Source organism: Ambystoma mexicanum, chromosome 2p (assembly GCF_040938575.1).
Source record: "Ambystoma mexicanum isolate Mex_15411 chromosome 2p, UKY_AmexF1_1, whole genome shotgun sequence".
In the NCBI taxonomy this organism is placed as follows: domain Eukaryota; kingdom Metazoa; phylum Chordata; class Amphibia; order Caudata; family Ambystomatidae; genus Ambystoma; species Ambystoma mexicanum.
This window is the reverse complement of record NC_090923.1, coordinates 637,949,218-637,966,043: the sequence shown is the minus strand read 5'-3', so window position 1 is coordinate 637,966,043 and position 16,826 is coordinate 637,949,218. Positions and strand designations below refer to the sequence as shown.

General features: G+C 44.4%; 1 protein-coding gene across 3 annotated transcripts in view; it reads right to left on the bottom strand.

Moving 5' to 3' along the window:
- LOC138566633 (acylamino-acid-releasing enzyme-like) overlaps positions 1-16,826 on the bottom strand; it is a 1,029,593-nt gene that overhangs the window by 920,065 nt on the left and 92,702 nt on the right. For all 3 annotated transcript variants that reach the window (XM_069644173.1, XM_069644175.1, XM_069644174.1), the window contains one exon: positions 5,895-6,021. In XM_069644173.1, the coding sequence (XP_069500274.1) occupies positions 5,895-6,021 (127 nt within the window). The remainder of the gene's footprint in view (positions 1-5,894; positions 6,022-16,826) is intronic.

The following is a 16,826-nucleotide window of genomic DNA, read 5'->3' as shown; positions in this document are numbered from 1 at the left end:
AGCTGGATCCCTGGAAGTTTACCTTTGCATCTGGGATCTCCTTTCACATGGTCAGTGGCTTTACAAACATAGCATGAGCCAAAGGCTCGCTGGAATGGAGGCTTGTTCTGACCTCCTTCTGGTTTTGCACCAGAAGGTACACTAGCCTGAGTTGGTTTCCCTTGTGGCTTACCCTTATGGTTTTGTTTGGGGCCCTCTTTGGAATTTGCAGTATTAGAATTCTCTTTGGAGTCGTTTTTAGGCTGTTTCCCCTCATCCTTCTTCTGAGTTACCCCAGAATCCTTGTGAGTGGCCCTGTTGGCAATCCACAAGTCAGCAGCCTTAGCTAGCTTTCTGGAATCTAATTCTTTTGAATCAGCCAAGTGCTGTCTGAGCTCAGGAGAGCAGGCATCATAAATTGACTACAACATAAAAAGATTTTTCATACCTTCATAAGTGTTCACCTTGTAACCCTTAATCCATCCCTCTAAGTGTTTCAACCCTTCACTCACCCAGGTAGCCCAAGGGGTACCATCATGCTTTTTGAGGGTTCTAAACCTCTTAAGATACTGGGAAGGGGTCTTCCCAAATCTAGCTATCAAAGCTAGTTTCACACATTCATACTCTTTCCTATCCTCCTCCCCCAACTCCATTACCACATCAGTTGCAACAGGAGGAAGCCTAGAGAACAACCAGGTGAGTAAGTCATTTCCTGTGATGTTCTGGAGCCTATGATTATATTCAAACAGAGACAACCAATCCAACACATCCAACTTAGGCTCATACATACCAACCAATTCTTTAGGCATCCGGGGTCTTTTAGGACTAGAACTTCTAGAGGAGCCAGAGAGAGAAGCATTTTCAGCAGACAATGTCTTCATTTCTAGCTCATGCTTGAACTCCATTTCCCTTAGCCTTAGTTCTTGGTTCAGTTCCTGGTGTCTTTGTTCAGCCTGAGTATTAAGTTTTTTAAACTCTAATTCAAGTTTCATCTTCTCTAGTTCAAGATATTGAGGACTAAGTGTGGGACCTGGTAAAGGTCCAGTAGGTACAGCAGGTAAAGCAGACAGAGGCCTAGGGGGGACAGTCACAGCAGCCTCACCCTCCTCTTCTGACTCTTCCTCAAGATCATCAACATTTTGTTCAGTTTCAATCTCAATACTGTTATCTACAGTTGCTGGAGTGGTAGGTTCCTCTGAACCATCATCCAGGCTTTGGTTAGCTAACAACCTTTCTATTAGCTCCATTTGCTTGCCTCTAGCCAGGAGATTCTTATGCTTACAGAGAACTCTTAAACAATCAGCAGTTTTTGTAGCAAGGGACTCTTGACTATAACTTTCCATAGTTAACATGTTAAAAAAGATTACTTTTTCAGTGCTAAGCTTTGTAGTTAGTTGCACTAAGGTATCCTAAAGCACACTAAAATGTATACTCAATACAAATCCCACCGCTGTACACCAGTGTTAGGCAGAAACCTGTGCAGTTCCCTTTGGGAACACTGCAAAAGATTTAGGACTACAAGTGTTAGCAGTAAACCCACTTGGTAGCAGTCTGTACCACCCAGATGTACCTGGTAGCTGTGGCTGAGCAGTCAGACTTCCCTCAAGAAGAGTTAGGCAGTATACAAAGTATACACAATAGGCACTCAGATACCACAGCACAAGCAAACACTGACCAGAGCTTTGGTATCAAAGTATATCATTATTTATTTAAAAACACACTGTTTGAAACACTCCAGCACTCTTATTTGTAAAACACTCTAAACACAGTTACTATTATGATATATACAACCCTTATTCCTTATCAGACAAGTCTTAGTTAACACCACTTATTTCCAGACAGAGGTGAGCGCTTAACTATAGATGGCACTCCAATAAGTTCATGAAAAAGGGAGGGAAAAAGGCAGAATATGTGAAAATACACCACTCTAAGTTTTAGGAACACTTTTAGCAAGGCAGAAGAGCAAAAGTCACTTGTGAGCCAAAGTCCATAGGTTGGGCCCACTCTTAGAGAGAGCAGAGCACAAATGCGCCCAAGATCACACAGTTACACTAGGCTTTGAAAGTCTTGCAGAGAGTTCGAAAAGAGTTTAGAGAGGCTCAGAAAAGTTTAGCCAGGGTGTCCCAGGCTAAACCAGGTTCAAAAGCCGGGGGCTAAATCTACCCCGTACAGTCGGTGACAAGGGAAGCCAGGCGGAACACGGTATCTTAAGTGGGAAGGATCCTCCAGCGGTGGCAGTTGTTCCTGGCAGCGGGTGCAAGTCTCGGCCTCGTCCAGAGGAAGAGAAGATCTCGACTTGGAGGAAAGATGAAGGTTGTTGCACTGCCAGGGAAGAAACCAGCCGCAGAGTTTTCCGGTTAAAGGTATTACCCTTTATTTCGCGGTTGTGGTAAAACGTGGTATTCCGGTCGCCGGGGTGCTTGGCACAGGCAAAGCGGCCACGAGATGCATCGGGAAGGGCGGAAAAGACGGTGAAACTGGTTATCCCCACCAGTCAAAGGAAGAAGACTCTCCGGCGGGAGATCTCCTCTGTCGTTGGGAAAAGTGGTGAGATGGTTCACCAGGGCTCCACCAGTGGTGTCGTCGTAGCAGATCGGCTCAGCTTCTCCCTCGTCGGATTCTTAGGTCCTGTGGCGACTTCTGAAGTTCCAGTCCCCAAAACCCTGCTTTTATGCAGAAAACCTCGATTCACTCAGCCTAGCTGTCACTCAAACATGCTAAGTGGTGAGCCGGCCGGCTCAACACTTGGGCCAATCAGGACAGAGTGCGACTTGAGTTGCATCGGCAACTCAGTCCAGGGTGCCTAAATCCCCCTCCACCCCTCCTAAGTACCCCAGACAGAGTGGCACCACTTTGGAGGGCTTCTGTGGAGAAGCCCGCCAAAAAGTGGAACAAAGGGCTCCACTTGGGTTGGAGTCACAGAAGAGAACATAAACGCCAATTTAGAACCGAGTTTTGGCAAAAAACACCAACCGGAGAATTAACAATAAATAAATAACCCGGCGGTATGTTCGAGGCTATCGTAATTAAATAAATAAAGATAGTAGCCTCGAACTATGGGAAAATCCCATAGAGAAATATTCGCGGTTGAATATAAAAAGTAGTATCCACTGCCACCAGCCAAAACTCGATCAGGGGGGACGGAGACGTGCCCCCTTGAATAACAGACCCTGGGGCAATCGAATTGCCCCGGCCAGTACGTCCACAATATGATGGTTTGTACTGGTTCTGTTCAGAATTCAAGACTAGTAAAGTCAATGGTGACTTTACATGCCCTGGGAGACAGTAGTCAGTCCCAGGGTATGGAGTCTATACTGGGGGGTCACAATGACACCCCTGTGTTACTGCACTGAGGGTGCTGTGTAACACACATCACAAAAACACATGAAGCCCTATGGAGTAAAAGACCCCATAGCCCATTAAACACATCTAGAGTCAAAGGAACACACTCAAATCATGTCCAAGAGTGAGGGTAAAAGAGTCTCACTCTTGGCAGGAGAAAAAAATAAACCCCAAAAATCCAGCAAAGCTGCTGGGGGACTCACTAGGTTAGGAAATTCAGCCTAAACAGAGAATTCTCCCTAACAATATGGTTGTCCTCCCCAGGGTGCAGCCGATGCCTTTGCCTTACCGGTCCGCCTTACCTTCTTCTCACTGCCTTCCACCCTGCAGAAGACCTCAGCCCCTTTATGGTCTTCCATGGTGTCAGGTCAAAATACTCTCACATCCAGAATCATGTGAGCTGGATGGATTGGTAAAGGTGTTTGCTACCTCCTCTGCACCAGCAAGCATAGGACAAGGCTTCTCCTCCACCACCTTTGTTCCCCTCCTCCATCTCATCTCCCTCAGGTAGGTATACTACTTTCTACAGCACTTCCAAAGGCTGCTCCTACCTTAAGGCTCTTACTGGCGGACCTCCTCCCCTCTTATGCATCCTCATGCATCCTCTCAATGATGGGTGGAGAACAGTTCCTCTTCAAATGCCCACAACAAGATAGGAGCTATCCCTTTCATTCTCCTTCCCAAAGGTGCTTGCGCCAGCTGTCCCATACTCCCAAATGCGGAATGTGTCTGTGTCCTTTACCTTCACCTGCATGCCCTGCTGCTCCTGTAATAGCCCTGCTTCTGTGGCTCTTCCTCCCTTGCTTGCATGCTAGGGACAGCCATTGATGGCCCTGGCCCAACACCCTCTGGCACGCTTTCTCTGGAGGCCTCCCACAAACTCAGATCACTCCCCACCGCCTCAAAGGACCAGCAATGGTGCATGGCCCGGGTTCTTGAACTAGCACCAATGAACAGCAAGGGGTTCCCCTCCCCTTTTCCATCATATGAATCTCCTCCACCTCCTGCAATGAGAAATGCAGCTCCGTCTCCTTTCACCTCGTTCCCCTCCAATGGTTACAGGCATGCCGTCCAAAAGTACCGGCTAACAAACCGCCAACAATGAGAACTAGGGGAATTCAAAAACACCCAACGAAAACGAATACCGACCCTGAGAAGCAAAAAAAACCCACACACAAGTTAACTCACTAGACAATAACATAATACTACACAATACACTAACACTACCACAAAAGACACTAACACTAACCAACACAAAAGCAAATGGGGAGAAGAAACAATGCAAACAACAAACATATAGGGGAAAGAGGGAAATTGCAAACAACATTTTGGGGGGTTTTGTGTCTTTTTTGGCGGTTTGGTTTGGGGACACGACAATGGATTTGGCTTTTTAAAGTTTTATTAGGGGAAAAAAAGGAAAAAGGACTAGAGGAAAGTCCAAAGATTTTTCTTTCGATAGGGCGGAAACTAGCAGAACAATGAACACAAAGACACATAGGCACAAAAAGGACAACACAAATACTCCTGAGACCAACAAACTACACAAAAACCTAATTACAAAAACTGTGTAAAACCCTTCTCTAAATGCCTCAAAGCACTCCAAGGCAGCCCACGAAATCCTCCAAGTGTGAGCCTGCTCAGTGTACCCCTTCCTTGACTGGCTAGCAAACCCCACAAAAGAACAGGGCGAAAGCTGGGCCATTTATAGAGGGTCTAACTTGCATTAGAAGATTCAAGGGCTCTGATTGGCTGAACAAGCCGGACGAATAAACACAAGATTCAACCAGACAACTGAGGCTCCAGATTGGACCCAAATCATTGTAGGAGACCTGAGGTCTCAACTGCACCAAAACTGCATCATCATTCACTCATTGTATAGGACGAATTACGCCAAAAAGATTCAGGTGGCCCGTCATTTATTTGACGTTCGTCCAAGCTTAATCAGATCTGATGGTTGGCCAAAGGTTAGAGTTTTTAACTTGGTATAACGTTATGACGTAATTTCTGTGATCACAAGGGGGATAGGAGTTAGTGTTTGATTATGTAGTGCAATTGACAAGACTTCCTAGTCTTTCTGGCTCTCTAGATTCCTTATATCCCTCCTCCTGAGCCTATAACCACTGGCCTCCCTGTTAGAGATCAAATAAATCATGCATTGTTGAGGAAATAGGGGGTTTGGCCCTCAAGTACAGAACAGGGGAATAATCACAATTCTCCTCTGGTTACACAACAGGTTTTCTGTCTGGAAGGCAGATCACCCACCTTCATAATGTAAGCACTGTGACAAGTCGTGATGACTAAGGAGGCATGGCCATTAGGCTATGTAATCAAACATGGTTAGCTACTTGGCCTTTTACCCACACATGTTTAGACGAATGGAGATCAATGCCCTTGGCAGACGTTCAAAGGGAGGCTTTTAAAAGCATCCCAACTTCATGAGATAGAGTCAGAAAATATCTATGTTCAATTTCAGGATATTAGTCATAGCAGATTAAAGAGCTAATACAATTAATCCCCACATTTCAGCAGTACATCCACCATTTTGAATCGAGCAACATGGCAGGTCCACTTACTCGCTCTGGGTAACCATGCAATTCCCTGCTGGTGTAATGCTCGACACTTTACTCCCCTCACAGAACACGATGTGTTGTCGAGAGAACTTCACATGCTCCTGGCACTCCAGATCGCGCTGCCACCATTCTGATTAAAGAAAGTAAAGATTTCAAACTGTGTCATTTTGAACAGTGTGAATGTTCACATACAACGAGGCTCCCTAAACCAAGGCTTGAAGGAGATAACATGTTCCCGCGGTGCATGTGTTTTAAAGGTATCTTTCTACAGCATTATAGATCACAATGGTCTGGACTAGTTTACTGAAGGCTCAATTTACGACCTTCTAGCTTAGGAGTGCCACTTCTTCACTTGGGGCAACACTTCCTCACAAGACATCATTCTATCCCATAAAACCCATATTATGCCATATATGACACTGTCAGTCTTTGGCATAGCGTCAGTACACAATTAGTGGCCCCATTTCCATAACCATGTGTTAACTTTCTCCACACAAGCCACTTGAATGCAGAAATTACATGTGTGGGAACTCGGCATAAACAAAATGCGTCTATGCAGTATGTGAGTTTTACATGTACATATTTATTTTTTCTTCAATTCTCAGAGTATAAGAATGCATTTCAAAAGAAAACAACTATGCTATTTCCCACAAATCAATTCGTTTTAAGGAGAGGATACCTTTTTCGGGCATCATTCTAGACTCTAGAGTATTAAACAGAAAAAAAGAGTCTCATTGCAAAGTCTGGGATTAGAACCTTTCCAAACCACGTTTTCACGGAATTGAATGGAATCAGCACTCCCCAGCTGCTGCTTTACAGAAGATAAGGAAAGCACTTCAGTAGTCTTTTTTCTCCACAGCTTTGAAATCAGTTCTAGACTTGTGTCCACGTTTCGGCACTGCTTGAGTGGCTTTCATTTTTGTTTTAGTGCCTTGGTACAGGCACCTTGTTATTCTTTCGCTGGTGACACATTTTTGCACGTAATACACAGTTGACTCACTAATAACAGAGACAGAGGATTTGAGAGAAATTAGGCCCACATATCCTCTAGTACAGTTTCTTTCAAGATAATCTCCTCACATGGGTAGGGTAGCAGTACATTTGGAGTTAGCCTCGTGATCGAAATAAAGATTTGATGACCAGGAGGTAAAGGGAGGGATAGGTATTTGGAGCATGATGAGCTAATAAATAGCATGCTCAAAATGTAACTTCCACATGAGATGCCATCTAAAACATTTTTAAATATAGCTTTTTATTGCAGTTTTGAATGCCAAACAAAACAGAGCTTAGCCCTCAAGATGTAAATATTTGAACACGTGTTCCGTGAATGGAGACTCCACTGGGCCACTGTTATAGAAGAAAAAGACAAAGACGAATGGCAATTTGGAGGATCAGGAGCACCAGCAGATCTTCTCTTAATATTTAACATATCATCCCTGCTACCTGAAGATGGAGCATATCATCCCTGCTACCTGAAGATGGAGCATATCATCCCTCCTACCTGAAGATGGAGCATATCATCCCTGCTACCTGAAGATGGAGCATATCATCCCTGCTACCTGAAGATGGAGCATATCATCCCTGCTACCTGAAGATGGAGCATATCATCCCTCCTACCTGAAGATGGAGCATATCATCCCTGCTACCTGAAGATGGAGCGTTTGATAGCTCGGTACCTGCTTATAACCATGCAAGTCTTATTTTGGAATCCAAGGAGCTCAGAGACTGCTAAGCAAATAGACGGCCGAGAACTGTTTCTGAACAATATTTGGAATAGTAAAAACCGTAATTCCAACCCATTTTCCCTAAACATCATTTTTTAGGAGTTTAAATGGTTGTGGAAGTTCAGCCAACTAACCTCTTTAATAACAACATACTCTTCGATTGATCCTCTTGTAAGCCTTTTGTTGAGACCTATGAAACTGAACAACAGCAACTTCCCTCATGTTCACGGTTACGGAATGCTTTCACCTAGGAAAAAAGGGACACAACAGTAGAACTTCTGTTTCTTCATCCCTTGTCTATGTCAGCAGTGGCTCTCTCAGGAATCTGCTTCAATATCTTCTTGGTCTTTAAAGTCTCCCCCAAAAATGTATTCTTTGTCTTTCCAAATGACCCTTTACTTACCAGGACAAAACATTCCTGCTCTTAAGCTAGAAAAGATTTCTTGAGCACGTTCAGCAGTCCTCTTTTCGTCTCCATCACTGGTGCTATGTCTGGGAAGAGGATAATTTGGTGTTGCTGGTATCCCAGATTCCCTTTTGCGTTTGCAGTTTTCAAAGCCCTCCCCCTTTCTCTTGCATCTGATAACTTAATGAACAGTGCTGAACACACTTCTGAAGCCTGAAACTTGCTGGACCTGCACGGTCTGATCCTATAACACTTTCCATATTTAAGAGGCCATATTTCACTTCCAAGTAAAGCATCTCTGGGAACCCATTGGACACAAACAAAAACTAGGTCATTGCCTTCTAATCCTCACCCCTCTGGATAAGAAGGCGATGGCCCAGTTTTGATTTGTCTGCACCATATACTCCAGAAAATCCAGTCTGCTTTCGATGGCACGATTCCGCCTCACTATTTGTTGAATTTCTTTACTTATCCGTTTCACTCTTGGAATTGTTTTGGTGTATTGTTGGTCCAACCTAGTGGTTCTAAGCTCCACAGTAGAGGTTCTGGACTCGGACTCATTTCTCATTTAATTGATCACATTCATTCTCAAGAAGTCACATGATATTGCAATACGACCCAATGCAACCAATACCGGCACCCTTGAAGATGAGCATTCTTGGGAAGGACAGTGATTCCACTCTAGGATTTACAACTGAAGAGCGGGATGCAAAAAGGTCCAAATCAGCAGGTTTAACATTTTATTTTCTCCCTGTTTAAATTGTCACAAATGAGATAAAATATGGTAAAAACCAACAAATGCAGGTAATGTGCAGATGGTGGTTTATTGCTTTAACATCTCAATAGTGCAATCTGCCAGTGGGCCAGAAAGTGCCTTTACCCCAAATATAGAGCTCATGCATACATTCTTGTGAGGCCTACTAACAATGGCATGTGTATGTGTTTCAGAGAGGGTTTAACCAGCTTTGCCCGGACAAACAATTTGAGTTTCAAGAGTTCTAGGTACAAGTAATAAACAAAATCAAACGCTGTATCCAGATGATATTGTGCTGCCAGATTACGTGCCGATCCAGTGACTTTAAGAAAAGCCAGGCCTGACTCAGCTTGCCTTTCTATAGGATCATAGTCTCCGTGCCACGCTTGACCTCCCCAAACCAGAACACATCACAGCTGCTAGGAGGAAGGCCCACTGGCTTCCAGTTCACGACTGCATCAACTTCAAGACCCTGGCCGTTACTCATCAGTGCCTCTCCAACTCAGTACCACCCTACCTTTCGCAAAGACTCGCCCTCCCCATTCACTCAAGGCCCACTCACTCCTGCAACAGCCTCAAACTCTCTGTGCCAAGATTCAAACGTACAAGAGTAGGTGGCTCCAGCTTCCCAGCCAAAGTCATGAAAAACTGTGCAACAATGCTAGCGCCCACCATCACCAGTTAAATGAGCCCTTCAACTCCAGCCACATACCAGCATCTATCAAAGTAGCCTGGGTCACAACCCTACTAAAAAAAACATCACTAGACCCTACCATCCCCACCAATTACAGGCCAATAACAACAGTGCCATTCCTCCTCAAAATCATCGATAAAATAGCCTACACACAAGTACAAGCACACCTCGAACAAAACCACTTACTAGGGGAAAAACAATCAGGCTTCCGCCCCAACCACAGTACTGAAACGGCCCTCCTGGATCTAAAAAACCAGATGGACGCGATCAGCGATTCTGGTTCATTAGGCATCCTATTACTCCTAGACCTCTCAGCGGCGTTCGACTTGGTTGACCACGAAAAACTATGCCAAACACTCTCCACCAATTTCCACTTCTCCCCAAAGGCCACAAACTGGATAAAATCTTTCCTCTCAGACCGCACCTCAAGAGTCACCCTAGGAGAAGTAGCAGTAGACCCCATCCCTGTACCACTAGGGGTACCACAAGGCTCCTGCCTCTCCCCCACCCTATACAATTCCTAAACCAAATTACTCTTCGCTGCACTAGATGCTATGGGAGTTATTTACACAAACTTTGCTGACGACACACAGATCCTCATCCCCATCACGGGCAACCTAGAACAAGAAACAGCCACCATCAATACTATCTATTCCCATATTCAAAACTGGATGGCAAATAAAAGTCTTTGCCTCAATAGAGAAAAAACTGAGATCCTCATAATTGGTTCCCCGACCAGACTCAGCAAACTCCACCCAGATTACGCTTCCATCTTGATCGATGGCACACCCATCAGCATCTCCCACAAAGTCAAAACACTAGGAGTACACCTCGACTCCAACCTCACCATGAACTCCCACATCAACGCGCTCACCTCCTCAACAGCATACACCGCCAAACTCATCACCTTAAGTAGGCCCCTTCTCACTACAGGCAACTGCCTAACCCTTGCTAGAGCCCTCATCCTAACTAAAATAGATTACTGCAACATCCTACTACTAGGTACCACAGAAAACAACCTAACCAAACTCCAACTCCTACAAAACAAAGCCCTCAGAGAAGCACTGGGCATTAAAAGAAGAGAACACATACATCAACACAGAAGAGATGCACACTGGCTCCCAGTACACGCAAGAATCCTCCACAAAACACTTACCATTACCCACAAATGCCTATTTGATGCCGCCCCCATTTATCTTAATAGCTGCATCACACGCACAACCTCACCCAGATCACTCAGATCCAGTGCCAACACCCAGCTTCTCACCCCATGCTTCACATCCTCAAGAGCAGGCAACACCAGCTTCCCCATTGCAGCCCCTCGCATTTGGAATTCACTCCCCCCCTACCTGTCCAACAAAGTCTCCTTTCCCAAGTTGAAAAAGCTACTCAAAACTTGGCTATTCAACAAATTCCAATAACTTGTCACCAGTTCCTCAGCGGACTGGGTCACCCTCTCAGCAACCTAGACTACTCACTGCAAAGAACAATGATATCCAAGCTGTACATACCACTGTGTCTACTATATGCATGTAATTTTGAAAGTAGACTGTGTCTACTAAATGTATGTAAAACTGGAAACATTTTGTATGTAACCCTGACATGATAACGAAGATATATGCAAATTACTCGTGAGATACCTGCGGGCTTGAGTGCTCTTTACAAAGGAAAAACAAATAAATACATAAATAGATAGTGTAGGAATCTGTACTGACAGCATCAAAAGCAGAGTGTCAGGTTTCAGTGTAAGAAAGGATGTGGAAACAGCACAGGAGCCAAAAACACTTATGGGCACAGAGTCCACACAGCCGCAGCACCAAGAGGAGCTCAAAGATGAAGGATCACTGCTGCCAAGACCACTGGTATTAAAGAGGAGAGCAGCCCCGGTTGTCTATCTAGCTGAAGTTGATCCACATAGGGAGAGGGTGGGAACATGGGGCTACTGATCAAGTCCCACCTGCCAAGAGATGGCAGCAGGCACAGGAAGGGGTTCTGGGGGCCAAGCAGCTCCAGCAATCTAAGGAGCATTCCACTGCAGCAGGAGCTGCCATTTTCTCTGTGCGCACTGGTGTACTGTGGGGGCATAAAATGCAAGAAAGCTGCTCTGGAGGCTTCAAACTCATTCTCCAAGATGCTTAATCTACCATAATACCTGGCTGGCCACGGCACTTGCAACTATAGCTTTTTGTTATCCTTAAATTCACGTGTTTCCGAGTACCAAACTACCAGCTTGTCTGAATTTAAGTAGTACAAAGTATTTTCTTTTTTGACCTCATGGAGCCCAACTTCATGCTGGTACCGAATTGCCAATGACATACACATCGCTTATTTTGAACACAAACACTCCCATCACCTACAAACAGAAAAGCCAACCCTGTTTGTTACAAAATGAAATTGACTAACAACCTGTCGTCAGGATTTAAGGGTGCTCTGGAGACCGGGCTGCCCATCAGCTATGCAAAGAGCTACCCAGTGTTGGCATTCTACAGAGACTTCACATTTCCCATATTATCATAAGTATTAACAACAGGAGAGAGCCCAACCTAGCCTTCCTATTCCTTGCGTGAAAGGATTTGCTCTAGGACCTCATAAGAGACATCATTAGTGCTTCCCTTTGACCACATTTCCTTCCCATCGGACTCAACTCCCTGATTCAGTGCCACTGTCAGGGAAAGCTCCCAGCCCATCACTAGGGAAGGAGCAGTGGTACTGGTCCCCTTTAGACAGATACGTGAGCAGTGAGTGCCCGCGTGAGCGTACAGAGTTTCTTTTCTGCTAAATCAGCAGCTACTCTCATGTGAACTCGCTGATAGGAGAAACAACATAAACCCGCAAAGGAAAAAACAAATGGTGTTGGAGTCAGATATAAAAGGTTTGAAAGGTATGGAGGATGGCCCGGCGCTCTGAGAAGCTGGTTGAGAGCTGGAGGAGATAGTAACAGGTGGAGAAGGCGATAAAGAGGGCAAGAGCAGGAAGTTATGAGAAGGCTGGGTCAGCTGAAGGCACGTGAAAGAGACAAAAAGAGGCATAAGGCCCATGCAGAGAGATCAAAGCAATGAGAAGTCTAGAAACCAAAAGGATCTAAGTTACTAGCTGAAAGGTGGAGGATGGGCCTGAGAAGTAGAGAGTGATAATTGAGTCCCCTGGCTCCAACTCCCCAAGACCTGGAGTAGCTTGAGTACTTCCTGAAGTTGGTGGACATGACACAGAAGTGCTGCAACCAACGTGCCCCGGGAGGCGACCTGGACCTAGGATTGGAGGAGACTGTTTTGGTAGATTACTGTGGATAGGGGACCAGGGAAAGGCCACATCTAGGAAGTTGACCAAGGAGCAGCAATATCCCTGGAAGAAAAGGGTGTTGGACTGAGGTGTGGGACTGATTATTTGTTGGTGGTCAGAGGACTTCTTCTGTTTACGAATGGCATTTACTGTAGATGTTCATCCCATCCAGCCTGTTTATTTGTAAATACAGATGTTAAAACGATATATGTGTTCTGTTAATCCTCTATCACATATAACTTGGGTAATGGATTAATATGTCCAAGACATCACTGATTCTCTCCATACAATCTTATGACTAACACTGGTCCAGGTTTCATCAGGATTGAGTTTCCCAGAGTTCTATTATTGAATTGCCATCAATAAAGTACTAGTATAGATAATCATGCTTTATGATAAAACAAAGAAAAATACTGATTTATCTGATTTCACATAAACTGAAGTAATACTACCTGAAAAGGTAATCAACAACATATCTTAAGCTTTGTTACTCCATGCCTTATAAGCAGCAGTATCATTTAGTATGAAGAATGATTTAGATCTTTGTGAGATGACAACAAGAATACCATTTGTGATATACATAACATCAGGAACATGTAACCATATAAATGATAGGGGAACTAGTGTGTAGTTTGTAGCATATTGTACTATGTGTAACCTCATTTCAAGTGAAACTTCTAATGTAGTAATTGAGTATTGTATATGATACCGGATGTGCATATTAGTCTTTTGTCAATGGCTATTCAATATTCAATAATGAACAACAGAGAAACCAAAGCTTGATGAAACATTGACCCAATGTAAGCATAACATTTTATAGACAGAATAGGTAATTGTCTAAGGGATAGGTTATCTTTCATTGTCTGGATCATAGTACAAATGTTTAAAAAATATTTAAATTATGCGAGAAGAACAAGTTACTTTCCAACTGGTAACGTTTTTGTGACTGGATGTTCCTCCAACATATTCTTCATCTATGATGTGAAATGTCCACAGCTGTGCTGCTTTGGAATTTTTTTTGGCAGAGGGCGCCCTGCGCCGATGGCATCGGCTCGATGTCCCTCGAAGGCCTCTGTCGAGGGTGATGTCATCGAATGTTATAAGTAGCATGCACGGCACCCGTAGCCTCAGTTCATGTTTTTTCGCCCTCATAATGTGTGGCACACGTGCCTATATGTCATGCCTGCGCCATGGGGGGAACTCATCTGCAACCATCATGGACTAATTGTTATTCATTCATCTTCATAATACTCTTTGAACAACCCCTATTCACACTTTGGTCCTTAATTCCCATTTGCGCAACATTGGTACTTTCCTATTTAATTCAACTAACTACATGTACCATAATGCACCTTGCTTCAGCTATCAATTCCTGGCCATTCACATTCATCTGTTTTGGAACCACAATCCCCAGAAGCCCTAGCAATCAGTGCTGCTTCCACCATCTCAGAACCAGAGAGGGAGGAGGCAGATTATCTTCAGGTGTGCTGCTCCAGGTGCTGCCAATTAGCCTGCCTCAGTACAGGGCAGGGCTGTATTTAAGCAGCTGCCTGCAGGAGCTCAGTCTCTTGCATCAAGAGTCCTCCCAGCCTCTTTTTGCCTTGTGACTCAAATTCTATGACAAGACAGGAGGCTTATATTATGCATTACAATCTTTACTCTGAATCCACAGAAGCAAAGAAAAAAACTTTTACAAACAAAAAAGTTGTAAAGAACAGAACTAAATAAAGTTCAATGGCAATGTATGGGAGCTCCCCAATCCATCATGGAGGACAGGTCATGCCCTGCAGGCGACCAACGAGCAGGGACCCTACCCCATATAAATCCATTACTCTAATCTCAACCCCTCTTTCAACCCCTCTTTCTTTGCTGCTGAAATCCACAGCTAAGTTAACTCCTCCTAGTTCTTTCCCTAGTGTGGAATTATGGAGTTTAGAGTGCCATTTCGTTATGTTATTAATGTATATTGATGAGTTTGGCGATTTATTATACTGTACTGTGGAAATGGTCATGGATTTTTCATGTTCCGTTGGTAACTGGCTGAGTGCTGTGTTCGCGTGCGAACGCTGACCTGCAGGTCACTTTTATACATTGTAACGCTCCCCTGGGAGCCTTCTGCTTCTGCAGTGTTTGTTTGCATTTCTTCAGCCCTGAAGCCCTGAGCAGCGTTTTCCCCGTGTTCACTCCATGCCTCATAAATCAGGCGGTGGCGAAGTGTGAAATTCTTTCCCTCCAGGCAGTTGTTATCTTTAGGAGCTGCCCCCAGTCCCCGGAGCCAGCGCATGTTTTCCCACAGGTGGTTTGGGAAGGAGTGTAATTCTTTTCACTTGGGGGAAGTTTTGTTTTCTACATGTTTGTTCTATGCCTGCGGGCTGTCGGCGCGTTACAAATACATAGACATAGACATAGACATAGACATATAAGCGGCTGTAGGAACCAGCACGCAATTTTCCACAATTGTAAAGGCTGCAGCTTCTTGTACTCATTACCTTCACACGCGTCGCGTGTTTTGTTTTATGGTTACACGCTGCACGCGCCTTGTCATTAGATGCATACTGGCTAGGCCTGTCCTAGGGATCCGGCTGGGGGGGGCAGTTTGCTAGGTCTTGTTGGATGGGAGTAACTTCCATGAGCATTCCTGAAAAGGGCAGCTGTGTCCTCTCTTTAGAGTTGAATCCTTGCTTTTCTACATTTCTTACTTTATTTAGATGTATAGTGGTGTCGTGTAGAGTGATGCTTCAGCACACAAGAGTCATTGCTCAAGGAGAAGGTGACAAGTTTACCAGGCCGAGGGGCCTCGGTTCGCTGCCCGCCTTTGGCTAATGTGTATTTATATATTTATGTATATGCACATGAATGTTTATATGTATTATATATATATGTATATATATATATATATATATATATATATATATATATATATATATATATATATTTAAAAATTGATATCTTATTTTGTGTTCATATTGATATTTCAACTTATATTAACACTGGTTTGCCTACTGAAGAGCCTCATACACTGCCAATTATGCAGTTTTTTATTTTTTATTTGTTTATTTATTTACTTATTTCTTAAGTTAGTTGATTTGCCTTCACTGTAGGTGCCATAACCTGTATGTTATACTAATACTGCAAATTATCACGCCCTGCTCGGGCGAGCAGTTGGAGGTGCACTTGCTCAGTGTTTCCTACCTTAAACTTGAAAGGTGCAGTCACCTGCTCGGTGGCAAGGTTGCCTGTGTTTTCTGCGAGGGGTCCCCTCGTATACTGCTGGGTCCACGCCCTGCTAGGGTGAGCAATTTGAGGTACACTTGCTCTGTGTTTCCTCCCTTAAAGTTGGCATCTTGGGTAATTACCTTAACTGGCATGCACCATAACCTGCTCGGTTTCAGGCTCTGCCTGAGTTCTAATGCGAGGTTACCCCCTTGTGTACTGTTGATTATCACACCCTGCTCGGGCGAGCAGTGGAGGTACACTTGCTCAGTGTTTCCTACCTTAAACTTGAAGGGTGCAGTCACCTGCTTGGTGGCAAGGTTGCCTGTGTTTTCTGCGAGGGGTCCCTCGTATACTACAGGGTCCACGCCCGGCTCGGGCGAGCAGTTGGAGATGCACTTGCTCAGTGTATTACTCCCTTAGGGTCGGTGGCTTTGTTTAAGTGCTGCATATGGCTGACGCAATTGTTTGTTCTGGTAGGCGTGCAGTAACCGTCTTGGTTTAAGGCTTCGGTTGGTTTATACTGCAAAGTGCTCCCTCGTGTAGTATTGATTGCCACACCCTGCTGGGGTGAGCAGTTGGGGTGCACTTGCTCAGTGTACGCTTTTGATAAACAATATGTTTAAGTGTTGACTGGAACACTTGTGTTTTTCAGAATTGTCAGTGGCCCGGATAACTCTGTGAGTATCAGCTTATATAAGAGCCCGGGGTTCGGACCCCTGTGAGGGCGTAACCCCTCTTCGTTGGATATATTATATAAAATGTATTTATTTAGTACTTTAAAGAAAAGAGTGTGTGTAAGTGGTTGTAAACAGACCCATATGGGGGGTTGTACCTTCCTCTCTAACCATATCTGGTATTATCC